Source organism: Podarcis pityusensis (genome assembly GCF_964106645.2).
Source record: "Podarcis pityusensis genome assembly, chromosome: 7".
In the NCBI taxonomy this organism is placed as follows: Eukaryota; Metazoa; Chordata; class Lepidosauria; order Squamata; family Lacertidae; genus Podarcis; species Podarcis pityusensis.
The window spans coordinates 42,462,550-42,480,284 of NC_138031.1; the positions used below are offsets into that span (position 1 = coordinate 42,462,550).

At 39.2% G+C, this 17,735-nt stretch overlaps 1 protein-coding gene across 2 annotated transcripts in view; it reads left to right on the forward strand.

Annotated features, from left to right (window-relative positions):
* KLHL14 (kelch like family member 14) overlaps positions 1 to 14,075 on the forward strand; it is a 60,712-nt gene extending 46,637 nt beyond the window's left edge. For both annotated transcript variants that reach the window (XM_081014444.1, XM_081014445.1), the window contains 4 exons: positions 6,795 to 6,985; positions 7,088 to 7,246; positions 9,659 to 9,816; positions 11,168 to 14,075. In XM_081014444.1, the coding sequence (XP_080870570.1) occupies positions 6,795 to 6,985; positions 7,088 to 7,246; positions 9,659 to 9,816; positions 11,168 to 11,308 (649 nt within the window). In that variant the 3' untranslated portion in view covers positions 11,309 to 14,075. The remainder of the gene's footprint in view (positions 1 to 6,794; positions 6,986 to 7,087; positions 7,247 to 9,658; positions 9,817 to 11,167) is intronic.
* The last annotated feature ends 3,660 nt before the right edge of the window (positions 14,076 to 17,735 follow it).

A 17,735-nucleotide genomic window follows, 5' to 3' on the forward strand; every position in this document is an offset into this window, starting at 1 on the left:
CGTTATCCAGTTGAACAAATCTACTTGTCACAGCCTCACTGCCTCTAACTTAAGGCAGATTTAGTGTCTGTAGAGCTTGTACCATGAGGGTTTTTAAAAAAAAAATGGACAGCTTTAGATTTTTCTTATAAGCCTGTCTGATATTTAAAATATCATTTGAAGTATTTAGAAGTCCAAATTCTGTTTCAAAATGGTGTTCTAATTATCAAAACCCTTCTTTGCTGGGCTCTTAAAGTGAGATAATTAACCTTCACCCTCTTAGCTGAGCCTACATAATTCACAGTGATCAATTATTTCAGTGTTGTACGAGCCTCTGAGGATAAGACAGTATTGCTGAAAATGTGATTAGACATTTTAAAATATGTGAATTGTTTACTGACTAGTCCCTTGTGACTTCTTTGGAGACTTCCAATTTATTAAGTCAAGTGCCTTTCAAGACAGTTTTTAGTCATTCATATTCTTTAATAAAGAGCTTTTATGCTCTCCTTTTTATGACAAAATGTGTGCAATAAGGATGTTTTTTTTTCTCCTCCTGTGAAGCAATAGTTTGTTTGTTTAGAGTATTGATAGACTGCTCTGTAACAAAATTCTCAGGATGAGTGACAACAACAAAACTATTAAGAATTTGTTTAACAATATATTTATTATTTTATTTAAAATATTTATATGCTGCCTTAAGAAGTCAAAACTCCCTCAAGATTGCTTCTATAAAAACAGTAATTGTAAAGATAATGCAGTATAATCACAAATAAAAAATGAATAAACCAGTAATAATAAGACAGGCAGACATCAAGTTCGAAACTAAAACAAATATAACCAAGACCCACTGCAGCAGAAAGCACAGCAAATAAAAACTCCTTCGAGAAAAATTCAGTAACACTAAAACATGATAGGGAATAAAATTCTGTGACCCTGTCTGGAGAGCCCATCCACATGAATCATTCTCTGGAGGGAGAGAATATGGATTCACTTCTTCCCCAATAAGTATTCAGCCAACCATCTGTTGGGCATTGCAGAGTCTGTACCTCTGCACAGCACTGCACTGGGTGCTGAATACTAATCAAAAAGGGCCTCTGCAATGAAGATTCAGTATTTGTTAGTTAAGAAAACTGGGACATGCTCCATTTATGTCCTACTGATTTCATCGGAAGGGTTAAGTATGCATTTAACTTCCTCCAATTGAAATTAATGCAAATTAAATACTTTATTTTTTGCTGGATTGTTTCCATTTTTTTAAAAAAAAATTGTTATAGTACTGCACTTCAACTGTAATTGTACCCTCTTTGTTACATAAGTTGGCCTTTGCGTTGAAGTCCTAGCTATTGACATAGTTGGTACAATGCTGATGAGGCTGAAAATCTGTGACTTAGATGTACCCCACTTTAGCACATGAGCAAGTTTCCATACAAAGCCAGCCCAGCAGTAACAGATGGTCAGCTCTGCTCACCTGGGGGGCCATTTTGCTGAGACGTTGATGGAGGGCGGCGACCTGCCTCTCCACCGTGGACTTTCAGAAAGTCCAATGGCCACAGCTATACCACCTCCAAAGAAATGGTTCCGAAAATGAAAGCAGGAAAAGAAGCATGGCGGAAGCGAAGAAACATCAGAGAAAATGGCTGTCTAAAGCAGCACGGACGGAACAATTTGAAAGGCTATATTTTCTTTTATGAGTTCTCTGCAGTCCCACACATGGGGATGCGCCTACACAGATAGGATTTTCCATGCCCTGGAAGATTTGTTTCTCTTCTGTATTCCAAGAGACCTTCAAGGAAGGTAACAATGTAATAAATTTAGCTTTCAGTTGTTAAAAACAGCACAATATAACATCCAGAATTTCAAAACATCAAGAAACACATAGAAACATAGAGTAGCATAAAAGAGGCACAATATGGCCCTGGCCAAACGGTGGCTTGTAAATCGGAATGAATGGAACAAATTTTCCTGCAAAGTATTTGGCAAACTCATCCTGAAAGGCTCCGTTGCAATACCTCTTTGACCACCTAGAAAAGCTATGTTGGGTGATTCTGAGCAGATACAGTGGTGACACAAAAGCCATCTTCACCATTATCACTGTCTCACAGATTAAGTTATAAAATGGGTCCTGGCCTCTGTTTTATTCAATCCATTGTAAGTCTTCTGCTATAACTCCTACTGTTTCATCACCACCAGTTCCATGGACTGCCGTAGAGCAAGCTTACCTCTACATAAGAACAGGCTGCTGGATTGCATGTTAAATGGGGGGGGGGGGGGTTGTGGGTGGGTGGGTGTAAACAGTGAGGTCAGAAGGAAATGTAATGCAGATAATTACATATTTAACAGTGACCTATCACAAAACTGTTGGTTTGATAAAATGGAGTAGACAGAGTCAGCTTCTTGGTCTTTAATAGGGAGCTGGCCCCTGTGTCCATACCTCTTGTATGGCCTACTGTTGCTGCTGAGTAGCTGTCCTATTTAGGGGGATGTCTGAGAGCAATTGGAGGTCTGCCACCCAAGGCTTATGTGTAGGACATGTCTGTCCTAGATGAACTGTAGATTATTGATGATAGGCTCAAGTGGCTTTGGCTTGGCTGCTGTGACATCAAGTGGTAGTTTGTCATTTTCTCTTCTAGATCTGTTGTGTAGAAGATTGGTACCTAAGAACAGTTTGGCTTCGTTGATCTGATTTTTCACTTTGGGTGTTTGATGTGAATTATTTTAGCTGTGAGGCTCTGTCCAATCCTATAAATCTGAATGGATGTTGTTGTATCATAGAGCTCAGCTGTAAACAATGAACTCTTTAGTGTGCTCTGGGTGGAAGCTGGAAGCATGTATGTATGAGTAACAGTCAGTAGGAGTAGGTTTCCTATATAAGGATGTGCTTATATGTCCATTAATAGTTGCACATTCATGTCCAGAAAGTGAACCTCTTGCACAGTGTGTTCAAGACTCAGGTTGATGGTGAGGTGATGTCCTAGTGGAACTGCACAAGTGATCCCTTACCATAAGTCCAGATAATAAAGCATGCCGAAATCTCAAATGGACTCTCATATTCCCTGGCTGACTTTGACAGCTATACCTGCAAAAATTACTGTGGCAAAGTCCTCCCTAAAGATGATATTTGAGGCAAACGCATCCTCATGGACTCCACCAGCTGTGATTTTCTCCAGGAGCAGCTTCCTTATCCCCCTATTTAGTCTGATGGAGCAGTATAGTTCCATTAGATTGACTGTGGGGTTTAGGGTTGTTTCCCTGTAACAGGTGTGTGTTCAGCAACACATCCTGGCTTCTGTCCCTACAGTAGGAGATTGTCTAGAAGGCCATGATCTAGGTTTTGGTTGTGCTCTCTGCCACGGTCAGAGAAGTGAACTAAGTGGGAAGGTGCTGTCTTTGCCCTCTCATCATGTAAAACTTGCTACTGCACTTAACTGGCAGAATCCTGTGCTCCTAATCTTCCAGAGATAGGGTAGCCAATGTGGTGCCCTTCAGATATTGTGGACAACAACTCCTACCACCCCTGTCCATTGGCTATGTTGGCTGGATAGGATGGAAATTGCAGTCCACAACATCTGGAGGGTAGCTCTCTTTGGCTGTCTTTTTTCCAGAGCTTTCTAGAAAGTCTCACCAGTAGTCTATGCAGGTGCATTCTCCTATATTCCAGCATACCCACTTTTCATTGTTCACACTAAAGCAAAGAAAGACTAATTTGTCAAATTACGTAACATATATTTTTTTATTAAAATCACTTCAGCTGATTTTAGGGTCTCTCTAAAAGGGTTCTTGGCATTGGTATGATCAGTAATAACTCTGGTAGCTTTTCAATCTAAGACTGATAATCAAACTTCAAGATTCAGGGCATAAATTCATTGCCTTTGGGGATCAGGAAAGAATTTCTTTTACTTTTCCCATGTAACTGCATTGTAAAATTTAGCTAAGTTCATTGCAGAGACTTTTCACAAGCCACTGCAGGACCTGTAGCTGGACTAATATCCTGATCCACAAGAGTAATTTGATGTAATTTCTTTTACTAGAGATGGCAATATATTTCTCAGGACTAGATGTATATGAGGGGATGATTTCTTTTCTAAACTGAATTTTTAGTGCAATATTTTATCATGGAGGACTTTTTATAGCAATTAAATTTTACATTAATTAACTAGAGCTCTATGGCTCAAGTGTAATTTATTTAGTGGAAAAGAAGGATAAGGGAAACTTAAAATCTTTACTATTGGGAGTTTGCCCATAAAATACACATTTAATCTGAAGAATGAAGCAGGCTGACTGTTACATTTCTGCTCCTAACAGTGACACTATGTGGATGAAGTCAAGAATGCACATAGAGGATACATTTATGAGGAAACTTGTTTCTAAAGATAGCTGCAATGGAAAACAACCATTTATCGTCTTAGTCAAACAGACATAACCTCCATCAGATGAAGTTTTAAATAATGTGACTCAATCTGGCTAGTTAAAACATATCTTTTTTATATAAAAAAATAAGCATATGTCTCACATACATATTTCTCACAGGATAATAAAGTGTTTTATTCATAACATTTTAAATTCCCTTGGTATTAAGTAAAGCTTTCATACTGAAGGAGCAAATAAATGATTGACGCTGATGTGTGCAACATAATGCATACACACATAACATGAAGAGAATGTGTGCATTTCTGAGAGCCTGAGTCACTGAGAATCCAAGAGCATTTTAACAGTACTCTTTATTTTTCAAGGAAGTGAGTCCTTGCATGTTCACATGCAAATCTTAAAGCTGCTATGCAGATGTAACCAGTGGAACCTGCAATAAAATGTTGAGATGTATCTTCCTTCCTAACAGGAGTGCTTCTGTTCAGGGTTCTAGCTAACTAGTCTCTTCAGTTAGGACATTCCACTCCTCCCCTATTCTGATATGCTCAATCCTCATTGAGCTGGAGGGTGCTTTTTTCTGTGAGGATTGCTTGTCTTAAGTTGTCTTTTTTAAAGACTTCTTGTGCTTCTGCAAACTTTCAGGGCTTTCCCACAACATGCTGAGATTTCTCTTGTGTTTCTCAGTGGCCTCACGTTGGCCGTGATCCTGATAGCACTCATCGCCTCAACTTCCTGTTAAAAAGGAAAGATATACTACATTTGCTAGAAAACATATTTGGACTAAAAATGGACTTTGTTGCAAGGCTCAAAGGTGCTTTCATAGTTGTGTGGGAAATGAAGTGTCTCCTATTATGTTTTTAGAAATAGATCGTTCAGGAGTACTGTACTAAAAATGACTTGAAAGCACAGCATGGTAAGACAGTCTACATAAATACTGATTCCTTGCCCTGGAACTAAGGAGATGTTCAAAACTTTGTTGAGAGTTAGCCGGATAAACCTTTGCTGGATGGCAAGAATGTAATACAAGGAAAGTTGTTCTATTTGCAGTAGTGCAGAAAAAAGAAAAAAAAATGATAATTGAAGAAAAAAATCTGATGATGTGGTTCTCTTAGTAAATTGGGAACAATGACCCATGAAGGACTATAAAGAAAGTGAATGTCAAGATAATTTATTATTGTTACATTATCTATCCTTCCCCTCCCCCCCCCTTTTTTTTTTTTACTTTATCTTACTGAGTTGCTGTTATCCTTCCATGGAACCAAATATCCTAAACATTAATGAGTTCTTGCTTAAATCTTCACTGCCAATAAAATTGCTTTTAAGTTAAACTTCTGCTTCACCTAGTCATTGTGCGGTAATTGACAATACTACATAAATTGTTCTTCTGAAAGACTACACACAGAATGCTCAGAGGGAATTGTTTCACAGTCCAGTCACATACCCCAGTTCACCAATAGGCCACTGGACACACTGAGGTCAACATGAGCAGGAGCATGTGTATGGAGCATTTGCAGTAAAAAGAGCGAATCAGACATTTCGTGTGAATGTCTTTGTGTGTGCGTGTGCTGGAACCCCCTGTATAGGTGTGACCTGACCTGAACCAATGCAACAAGTATTCCAAGCAGTTGCTTGAGGCAGAACAATTCTAGAAGAAGTCCTAATCATTTAGTACATCTAGCAAGGGGAGCAATATAGTGGACGAATGTTGGGATGCACTCCAGAATCCTGCAGAAGGGTGTCTCTAATCAGGCATACTAGGAGAAGTGTGCCTCATGAGCCCTTGTGATATCACAGAGGATGCTGGTTCACAATAGCCTTCAATGAAGCACCACCTAGACCTTTTTAAGTGTCCACTTTCCAAAGCTGAACTGCCAGGACTAACAAATGCTGTTGCCCAAGCAACTCACATGTAAGATAAACTCCCAAAATACCCACAGAACACCCTACATCCTCTCTCTGTCTCCTTTCTACACACACCATCCTTGCTTGCATTTTTTTGAAATCAATAAGCCCCAATTCTTAAGTTTCCTTTGTAGAAAAGTTGCTCCAGCTCCCTGGTCATTTTGGTTGCCTTTTTGGTACATTTTCCAACTCCACACTATCTTTTTTGTATTCCATATGTAGCTGCTCCATAAAGTCATTATGATGTTGGCATTTTGATTTTTCCTAATGATTCCTTTTTTGTAAATAAGAAATTGCAATGGATAATCCAGAAATCATTACAAGTGAATAGTTTTGGAAATTTTGGGTGATACTTTGGGGTGGGGAGGTGGGGAGTGGTCTGAGTTGGGAGTGCACTGTACCCTTTTTTGGAAAAGTCACCCATATTCTCAGGGATAAATGAGTGGGGGGATTCATGTTAGAACAGCAGGTGATAAGTTCTGTAAGACAGAATGATGGAATTAATTCTAGTCACTAGAAACTAACTGCTCTATTTGTTTTTTCTCTAGGAGAGCCAGTTTTTATGCCTGTCGGCTTGACAAAAACCTGTATGTGATAGGTGGGAGAAATGAGACTGGCTACTTGTCAAGTGTGGAATGCTATAATTTAGAGACAAATGAATGGCGTTATGTATCTTCCCTACCACAGCCCTTGGCGGCACATGCAGGAGCTGTACATAATGGCAAAATCTATATTTCTGGCAAGTTGTTTTCTAAACTCCCCTTCATCGCAAAACAAAACCCAGTTATTCTTTTAAGGTGGTGTGCTTCCTTAAACTAATGAAGGTATATTTGATTTGTAGGAGGTGTCCACAATGGTGAATACGTTCCCTGGCTGTACTGCTATGACCCTGTAATGGATGTCTGGGCTAGAAAACAAGATATGAACACAAAGAGAGCAATCCATGCATTGGCTGTAATGAATGATCGACTGTATGCAATCGGAGGAAATCATTTGAAAGGTCACATTTTTAATAGCAAAACAATGTAATATTCTGTCTTTTGATACAGACTATTTTTGCTAGGTTAGGTAACTAAGTTTAAAACCCTGCCACACAATTTAGCATGATGCTTGAGACAGCATATTTGAATATATATATATCACTACATTAAATAAATGAGTAATGAATGCTTTAGATAATACAAAAATGGGAACTTCCATTACTCAGAAGCATAGATGATTTGTCATCACCGTAAATTCACTGTAACAAACAGATTATTTCTGACCCAAATTGCCAACAGTATTTCCCTCTGTAAATCGTTTCCCAAGCTGGAGAAGAAGCTGTGCTAAGGCTTTGTAAAGAAACAAGTCCTTAATTTTAGGGGTAATGTTTAACAACATTTAAAATCCCCCACTCATCTCAAAAATTGTCTACAAAATTTATTTCTAAAAATCATTATTTGCATTCATCTTACTAGGGGCTACACCCCTGCTTGCTCCACTTGCCAACACCCCTGACCTCCCCCCATTAACCCTCTACAGCTTCCCTTTCCCACTCTATGTAACTACTAAGCTCACTATTCATCTTCCCATTCCATTTCTGAAGCCTCTGTCCTGTTCTGCAACCCTGCCTTGCAGGTTTTTTCACATTCACCCCTATGTCTATTCCTCTTCCTCCTCCTTTTGTGTAACCTTGCACAAACGAACACCAGGGTAATCTCCTGCACCTTCCTCCTCCCACACCTTATAACTGCTAAGCACCTTTTTCACCTTCATCCCCTTTTCTTCTCCCTCCCCCCCGTCTTCTTCTCAGCTCTCTCTTCCACACAGATAATCCCCATTTTCATGCCTTAAAGGTAAAGGTAAAGGGACCCCTGACCATTAGGTGCAGTCGTGGATGACTCTGGGGTTGCGGTGCTCATCTCGCTCTATAGGCCAAGGGAGCCAGCGTACAGCTTCCGGTCATGTGGCCAGCATGACTAAGCCATTTCCCTTCCCGATGGAGCAGTACCTATTTATCTACTTGCACTTTGGCGTGCTTTCGCACTGCTAGGTTGGCAGGAGCAGGGGCTGAGCAATCATCTCTTAAATTCTGCATCTCCCTTTGTACACCATTATCACCTTTCATCCCCATTCCTACCACCTTATTTCTCCTTTTCAACTTTCCCTTGCATACAGGCCACACACACACACACACACACACACCCATTTCTATCCCTCCTGCTCTCTCCTTTTCAGCAGCCCTCTTTGTGCTAACATGCTATGATGGTGTATGTTACTGTATCTTTAAAATGACAGAATCTTAAGAACATGACTGTCAAGTGAGCTTGTTCAGTTAGAGAAGGTTAAGTTCAGTTGATGGGTGTTGTACATATATGTGTGTTTGGGGGTTTTTTTGTTAATAAATTATCTCTTCTAAATTGCTACTTTGAATCTGGAACAAAGAGAGGTGAAATACATTGTGTGAAGGTTGTTATAGGATATTTGATGGCTCTGCATCCTTTATCTCTCACACATGGAAGGAGAAGCTTGTGTACAATGAGAAGAGACAAACAGTGAAAGAGAAAATATGCATCTTTTAAACAATGGAAGAAGTTTGAGTAAAGCAAGGGTAGAGAGACCCTGAGAAGAAAATTTCAGTTTAAAACAATAGCAGAGGTTTGAGTAAAGCAGGGATGGAGAACACTGAGGGTTTTTTGTTTTATTTTTAAAAAACAGCTTTAACAAGGAGAAATGGAGAATAGGTATAACACAGAAGCTAACACAATAGAGCCTTTCCCACCTCCCTTCTCGCTGTACTTAAATCTTGTTTTAAACTGCTACTTTCCCCTCTCAATATCACCCTCTAATTGCTCTTCTCAAATTTCTGCCGTTGTTTAAAATAGCCACTTTCCCCCTCTCATTATTTCTCCATTCTTGCTTTACTCATATGTCTGCTATTGTCTAAAATACACACCTTTCTTCCCTTTCATTGTTTCTCCCTTATCTCTGTACTCTAATTTCTCCTTCTTCCATTCCTCAGCTGCCTCTGTGAGAGAGATAAAGGACAGGGAGCACTCAAATATTCCATAGTACCTTCACATTTCGGTCCTGGTATTTCACTCCTGGTATCATGGAGTAGAAAAAAACACTCTAATCTCATATATCAGTAACTCCCCATGAATGTTCTTTGGCAGCTAATGGCAGCCAATATGTTGTTTATTATTAAGGAAAAAAGCAAATGTTAGCTCAGTGCTGTAGGTTGTGATGGAGATAACAAAAGGAAAGTATTTCACTTTCTTACTTTAAGAGGTTTTCTCCTGTTCTTTACAATTTAGTCTTTAATGATGAACTTACTAAGGGGGGCAAAGTTTTTTATGTCATTGATCAAGTACCATATGCTCATTCTCTTAAAATAAGTGGTTTCACATTATTTGATAATTGTGTTGTACAGGTTTTTCGCATCTTGATGTCATGCTCGTGGAATGCTATGATCCAAAAGGTGATCAATGGAATATTTTGCAAACTCCTATTTTAGAGGGTCGCAGTGGTCCTGGCTGTGCAGTTCTTGATGACAGCATTTACCTTGTAGGAGGCTACAGCTGGAGTATGGTATGTATCCCTTGTCTGTACATGGATCTCTCGGTTATCATTTGAGAGCATGCTGCAACCATTCTGCGGGAATGATACATATCTAAATAAATTGCTGTCAGAATCTTTGATGTATGGAAAATATCTGGCTGATTTATAACCTGCTTTGCAAAATCAGTAGTCATTATTTCTTTTTAAGCTATTAACATCAATCAATCAATCAATCAATCAATCAATCTCCTTTACTCGCTTAAAAAAAGTGCATCGTATACATGGATCAGAACACAACACAGTTAATGAAACTGGGAATATGGAGTGTCTTGGCCAAATGAGGGTAGTATTCCCAACCCCAATGGGGAACAGGTTTTGTTGGCTGCACTGCAAAGGGTTTGAAATTCAATCTCTAGAATTCTTCACTTGATTGTCTGGAATGCTTCCAGTTGTGGGAGCATAAGTAGTGACTCAAGTTTTAGGCCACAGGTTCTGATTTTGCTCTCAATGCAAGTTAGCCATTTGGAGTGGCGGGATTCTGCCAGCATGTGGAAAATGAAAGAAGCCGGATCGGACATGAAATGTAGGCAGAGCCAGAATTTTATAGTGGTGAGCCACGCTTTGGTTTCCAGCAGCCTTTGTCCAGTTTCCAGACACATGGCTGCAAAGCTATTTACGTGAGAATGAAATTCTGAATTGAGGGGTGAGATTCTAACCATGCCAAGTTGTATGTGCAGAATATGCAAACAATCTATGCTACAGTTATTTATTGCCTTGGTGAATTTGTTCTTTATTCCAGATATGAACTTTATAATCAAGCAGTTTTACTGCTTTGAGAGGAAAGAGACTAAGTATATCCCTAAAAGCATGGGGAGAAGAGATGATGTGGGGGAATCTGACTATTCTTGGGCGCTATTATCCAGGCTGGTGACAGAGATTGGTTTTTATCAGGCACCTGCCAAGCCCCTGGCACTCTGTCATGATGCATTGCAACTCCTGAGAAGGAGCAGCAGCAGCAGCAGCAGCTATTGCCTCCTGCATTCTCTCTCTGAGTCTTTCACAAAGAGAAAGCAGGGTTGCTGACTAGATTATCTGTTATCACTTCCAGCATCCTGCCAAACCCCCCAATTGACTGTCAGGAGCTCAAGCTCCCACTACCTTGCACTTGACTCACCCAAAGCCCTACTTTCAAGATGCCTCTACTATAGTTTTTTTGAAGTTATGACTAAATCAAGGCAGTGTGTGTGCATCTTAGTTGTAAAGGTAAATACATTGCAAGTTGCAGAGCAACCAAGGACCAGTTGTTTTCTAGCTGAAGCTGTTCAAATTTTGCTTGGATGTCATTTATCTGCTACCTCAACAACACTATGTTGTGTTACAGGGAGCCTACAAATCTTCTACCATTTGCTACAGTCCTGAGAACGGAACCTGGACAGAGCTTGAAGGAGATGTAGCTGAGCCCCTGGCAGGTCCTGCTTGCTCCACTGTCATACTACCTGCGTGTGTGCCGTACAATAAATAACATACAGGAAGTACTGAAATGAACACTGTTAAATGATGGGTGACTTAAATATTTTAAGGGACAGAATTCCTGGTACTACATACAACAAGACCCTATCCCCAATACCTGCATTTATGATTTTAAAAAAGGACTAAGTATAGTTCCCACCTCAGACAGACTGGTATCTTGTCAAACAAGTAGCTTGAAAGCATGGAACACTGCACATGTTAACAGATGACCATTTCAGAGTGATCCTCACTTTTCTCTGCTATAAACCCTCATATCAATTCTAAATTTAAAGAGAAGAATTCTAAACATCCAAACACTGCCTGAACGAACAAAATTACTATTGTGCATTGTATTTTACCTGCATGGGATCTGTGTTGAAGTCATGGTGATGTTGCTCACGATTAATTCAAAACTGAGATGCCCAAATGCATTGAACTGCAGAATTGCTTCCCCATTTTAACCCTAATCTGTGGCTGCTGACATGTTCTGCAAGTAACACAACAGATCATAAGAGAGAATGCTTCTGTTCTGAACAGATTGGCCCCTCATATAGTCTGTTCTGAAATCCCCATGCCTAAGTGTGGGGGGGAGAGTGGAAGTTTTTCAGATGTATCACAATTGAGGTTTTAGGACTGGTGCCAGTCTTTGATTTTATTTGCACTAGTGTAAATCCAGAGTAATCCATAGAACCTCATTTTATTATTCTGTATATTATTCTGTATTATTCTGATTTAAACATTCTGGCCTATACAAGTAATTCTTGTTTTTTTAAGATTTAAGTTATTCCTTAAATTAATTCATAAATTTCAGATACAAATTAACAAATATTTGAGTCATTTTGACTAATAGAGTTGTTATTTTCCCCCTATTTAACACCAAAGAACAAATTCTTTCTTAAAATGTGGGTTATGTGGTATCACATATCATTGGCAAGTAGCTGTAATTCCTTAATCTGATCTACACTGAAATATTTATAAACTAGCTTTGTACCTGTGGTGAAAAGAAATATGGGCATAACAGGTATAAAGTTTAGTTAAGCTCAACTCAGTTCCAATAGGCAGTGCAACTGAGGCAATTTTGAGCCCAGAATGGAAGGGGTGTTGAGGATAAACATTCATTTGTGACCTTACAAGGAGAAATGTAGGTGGGAGAGGTTTGGAGCAGAGAAGCAGTGCGCGCAGGAACAGTTAGTATGCCTGCCAGTCTATAAATTACACTCTCTAGAAGCTGCTGATTCTTTTAAATTAAAAAGGGCCATCAGGGTTTAGTCACACTAATGTTTAACATCAAGTTAGGCCCTATATGTTTTCTTCTACTTTAATGCAGTGGTACCTCAGAACTCAAACGGCTCCGTTCTCGAACATTTCGGCTCCCGAACGCCAACAAACCGGAAATAAGTGCTCCGGTTTTGAACGTTCCTTGGAACACGAACATCCAACACGGCTTCCACTGTGCAAAAACCTAGCTGTTGGCCAATCAGAAGCCGCGCCTCAGAACTCAAACGTTTTTGGAAGTCAAACAGTCTTCCAGAACGGATTCCGTTTGAATTCCGAGGTACCACTGTATTTGTCATATTTGTGTAGCGTGCTAGACACAGCTATTTCACATTAGTGCTGTGCAAGGCTTTTGTAGAATGGGACACTTTGTCCCTACCTATCTCCATCCAAGTCCCATTGGGCCTCTTGCACAGAAATAAAGAGTATGGGCATAAGAATATGATTTGATTCCTGCTACCAATGGATGGAAAGAATTTTTCAATTTTTTGCCCTTCTTAGGACTCTTATGTCAGATCCTACAAGCTGCACCACCCCTTCAGCAGCCAGTTCACACACTAACCTATAGTCTGTATGAAAAATAAAATGGTCTGTTCAGAAATACAAGACAATATAGAATCAAATCTAGTTTTACAAAAAAAAAAAACACCTTTATGTTCAAATCTCAGACGCGTAAGGGAACAACAAAGAGGCACAGGGTGCAAGTAGGCAGAAGTCATACATCATAGCTGGCCAAAAGGAAAGGTAGGAAACTCAAACTATAAGACTTAGGCTACTAAGAAAGTAATAAAACGGATAACAATAAATACTGGATTTCTTAATACTACGGCTACTGTTGTTTTGCTAATGCTAATTCCATTGTTGTCACTTGCAGAAAACTAGCAGAGATTCAGTCTCTTCAAATGTTGCAAATGAATTGTTTAGGGAACTGTATCTGAAAGAAAGAAAGGAAAAATAGTGAAGTCCCTGTTACAGAGTTCCTGAAACTGGAGTGTTTGTCCTGGAAACTCAACCCATTTTTCTTACGTAGTGCAATCTCTGTTAGTTTTGTATTTATTTGTGTTGTTCCGATCAAAAAAAATTACTTGTAAAATAATACGTTGTGCAATCATAACTTGGGGGGGGGGAGGGTTTTTAGAAATCTATATGTATATATAAATATATGGAAAGGAAACCTGTTACCACTCCAAATGAGAGAACATTTTATGGCGTTTAAAAATACCAGGACTTGCCACTATGTTGTCCCATGCCACTGCTAAAATGCCACTTTAATGGGAAAGATGGGGGATTTCTTGTCCGTTTAAAAGTTCTTTTTTTAAAAAAAGGCAAAGATAATTAAAGCATTTATGAGGAATATATGTAAATCTTTCTAATTTTTGGGAAGGCATGACCAAGGAAACCACACAAGTAACCAATAATGTAAATTTTGTACAGTACTAGAATGTGTAAATGAAGCTTGCTTGTAGGGCGAGGGGACTTTAAATAAAAACTTATGTACTAATGCATCTGTCTGACAAATCTCTGCTGCTGAAGAGTTTAAATAATCTAACGTTTAATGTTTTGAGATCCTTTTGTCATGTAGGTGTGTGAACATGTGAGTTAGGTGAGTAAATGACTGTGTAGACCTATTCATGAATACATGGAAGACCAAATCTTTTGAGGTATTGAATGTCTTTTTTTTTAACACGTTATTCTAAAAGGCCAACTCCAAAGTCTATCCTTGCAACTGAGACCTCGTCTCAGAAAGAAAGAAGGCAGCAGAATGTGCAAGTAGCTGTATATTTATATTTTTAAAATAATTATCATAAACTTAAGAGAGGCTGGTGGTGTGTGCATGTGTGTTGGAAGAAACAGAACAGGACATTTCATTTTCTTCTTGCTTTGTTGTAAGTTTTTAAAATTTATGGCACCCAAAGAAGGCTTACTAGTACTGGAGGTCAGAATGGTTAGTGGGAGGGGAAGATGCACTAATGAATTCTAGAGTGCTTGTAATGCCATAAAAGATTCAGTTAATCTGCAGCATAGATGTTGATCAGTGGAACTGAACTTGGCTCCCTGGACCTTGTCAGATTTATTCCGTGCATGTCAGTGTTCCACACCAATTACAGATTTTAGAAGAGGCTCTCATGCAAAACTCTGTGCCCTAATATATAAGCCAACTCAAATGTAACTAAAATTAAAATCTGACTGTGGCAAATCTCTATGATCCTGATATATGAAAATCCAAATAAATTATTTGTTCACAGAAATGAAAAATAACTTCAGCAGGAAATTTCAAAAAATTACTTATGCAGGATTAATCCAGTTCAATGAATGCATCTTGTGTTGATTAATAAAGCAGCCATGAATTGCAAAGTAAAACTACAGAAGCTGTGCAAGGACATTATCTTTTGTATCCCTTACTGAAGCAAAAGAAGACCATATACCTCAAAGAGAGACGTGTCCACTCAGTGTATTATTTTAATTGTAAGGTACTGAATATAAACACATTTTTATTGCATTATTATCACATTGGCTTAGCCTCTGACCAGCTGTGGATATATATTTTTTCATTCATTTTACTTCTCTGGAAAACAAAAGTTGCTATTTTACAAGTCAACATGGTGACTTAACCATGGCTCGGCTGCGTTTATTTTCCCTTTTCCTCCTTGTTCAGAAGTAATGCTATTCCTCTCTTCCATCTCCCCTCACATTTATACACTTTCTGTGTAGTTTTTGGATAAATGGCTTTGTGCATCCCATGATTCCAGACTGTTTCGCTTCCTAGTTCACTGCCCAAATAAATGCTGTAAACGTAATGAAATAATTTGAAATGTGAGCAGTGGGAATAGATATTTTCCCTCTCCCACTAGATAAGGTAGTGTCATTAGATAAGTGGGAGAGGTATATTTGCTGCTCTTTTTCCATTAAGAAGGGAGATGGGTTGAAGGGAGGGGGTGAATGTGTTGATCCCTGCCCCGTTTCACTGACAAATAGTGCCTGGAAGTCATTGAGGAAGTCACCTTGCCCTATATGATTGCAGAGACTGTATACCTTTGAAGCACATTCTTTCCCTCAAAGAATTCTGGGCATTGCAGTCCACTCCTCACAGACTCCCAATTCCCAGCAGCCCTCAAGAAACTACAGTGTCCAGAATTCTTTGAGGGAAAGATTGTGCTTCAAATGCGCTTTGAAGGTACTGTGTGTATGCAACCACACTTTTGTGTGGCTAGAATGTAGCCTTCGGTGCAAAGGTGAGAGTCGCATCTATTGCTCAGACCACTTTTGCATCTGAGGACATCCACCACTGGCAAGGGGCCTCCAGGTTTTCCCAAAGGGACTGAAGCTGAAAAAGGTCCCCCACCCTGGCCATAGGTCTAGCTACACCGTGAAATCACAGCAGCAGCAGAACTGCTGGCGTAAATTCTAAAATAGCTGCTCAAGGCTTGCAAGTGCTCCCAATATTTGAAGTGAACATTGTAGGTACAAGATGGGGAAAGTGGACAGATTGCAAAACCCATTTCTAGCTCTTGGCCAGATATAATACTAATATCAACAGGATTAGAGTTTTGCTCTTGTATTATGCAGGAGAAGTGTATGCTATAATTGACAGGGGGTGAAGGGCATTTCCAAACAGCATTTAGAAGCCACACAGACTATTTTAACTCTCAGACCAAATTAAATGTGACACTTGTCAGATGGTTAGCCCTGGTGTGAAAATGTTTGGAGCTGGTTTTTTAAAAAGCAGCTGGTACTGAGGTGGGCTCAAATCTCTTACACCACCCCCCTGCCCTGGCTGAAGTCATGGGCAAAATTTGCCTGCCTCTATTTGCAATGAAAGAAAAGCTGTCATTGGCACCAGCTGCAAATAGCAGGTGTGAAAAGGGCAAGCCTTAGAAAAGATTTGTGCACAGTCTGCAGCTACCCTTTGTATATATGCAACTTTTGATAATACTAACTTTGTCAAAGAGAAGCAGCATCCCAACAAGCTGAGATAGGTGAGGATCACTGGATTGGGGCTACTGAGCTTCTTCTGATCCAAAACAGGATTTGATGTTGATACTTCATTAGCAAAAGAATAATATATTTGCTCTCCCACAAAAATGATGACTGCTCAAATCTTCAACTGGCATAGGTTTCGCTTAATGTAATTTACCCCCCTACATATGTAATAGGTTGTCTGAAGTATTACAATTATGAACTAGATTAATGATTAAATTCATGCCATTCCATATTAATGTGACACTTCTGAACTACACAGTACGTGTGTTACAGCATTTGGCTTTTAGAATTCACAAATGTAATATCATTCACTGCTGGGATCAGATCGTAGAATTCCATATGCTTATGTGTCATTGCTTCACTTGAATACCAGTTTTTCCCTTTTGTTATGTGAGTTTTGTGTATACATCATTTTCTAATTCCCTGTAGTAATATTTCTGTGTAACATTTAATTACCAGAACATGCAGTTCTATACCAGGTGAAAGTACTCATATTTTTATACATAGTTTGGACACAATCTTTTTCACATATAAAATAATTTGCAAGGTTCCTGTTCTTTTTCATTTGTACACAGAACTTAAGGGTACATGACCCATCTTTTTCACACAAACAGAATAAAGGAAGAAAAGATTTGCATACAAAGAAGATGATCTTAAAGGAATATGCATTATTCTCATCTCCCATTGGTTGTGTACACTCCTAGTGGGGCTGGTGGTGAGAAAACACGGGCATTTCCAGATTCAGAAAGGAGCAGCTGCCTGCCTGGAAAATTCTGACTCAACCCCAAATTCTTGATTCTGGTTTCTGAAGTACCAAACAACAACAACAGCAACAACCATCTCCTGAAATACTCTTGAGAAGCACAGGAAACTAGAAACCATAGTGATTCTGCACCTGAATTGTCTATGGCTAAATCTCTTCTTGCCTAAAAAGTTTAAGATGCAATCTTAGAATCCATCAATGAGACTTTCTGCATCCTGGTAGACCTAATTGAATTGTGTCTGCATATATTAATTAGATCATCTCACACCTCCAGATCCTGGAAATTGTAATTGAGTGCTTATCTTCACTTATCCTAGTAATGAGGTGTTTACCATGGTCTATCCCCACTCTAAAAAAAAATTGTAGCATGTTTGTCCATAAACCACCCAACCCTTTGAACAGTGCATGAACAACACCCTTA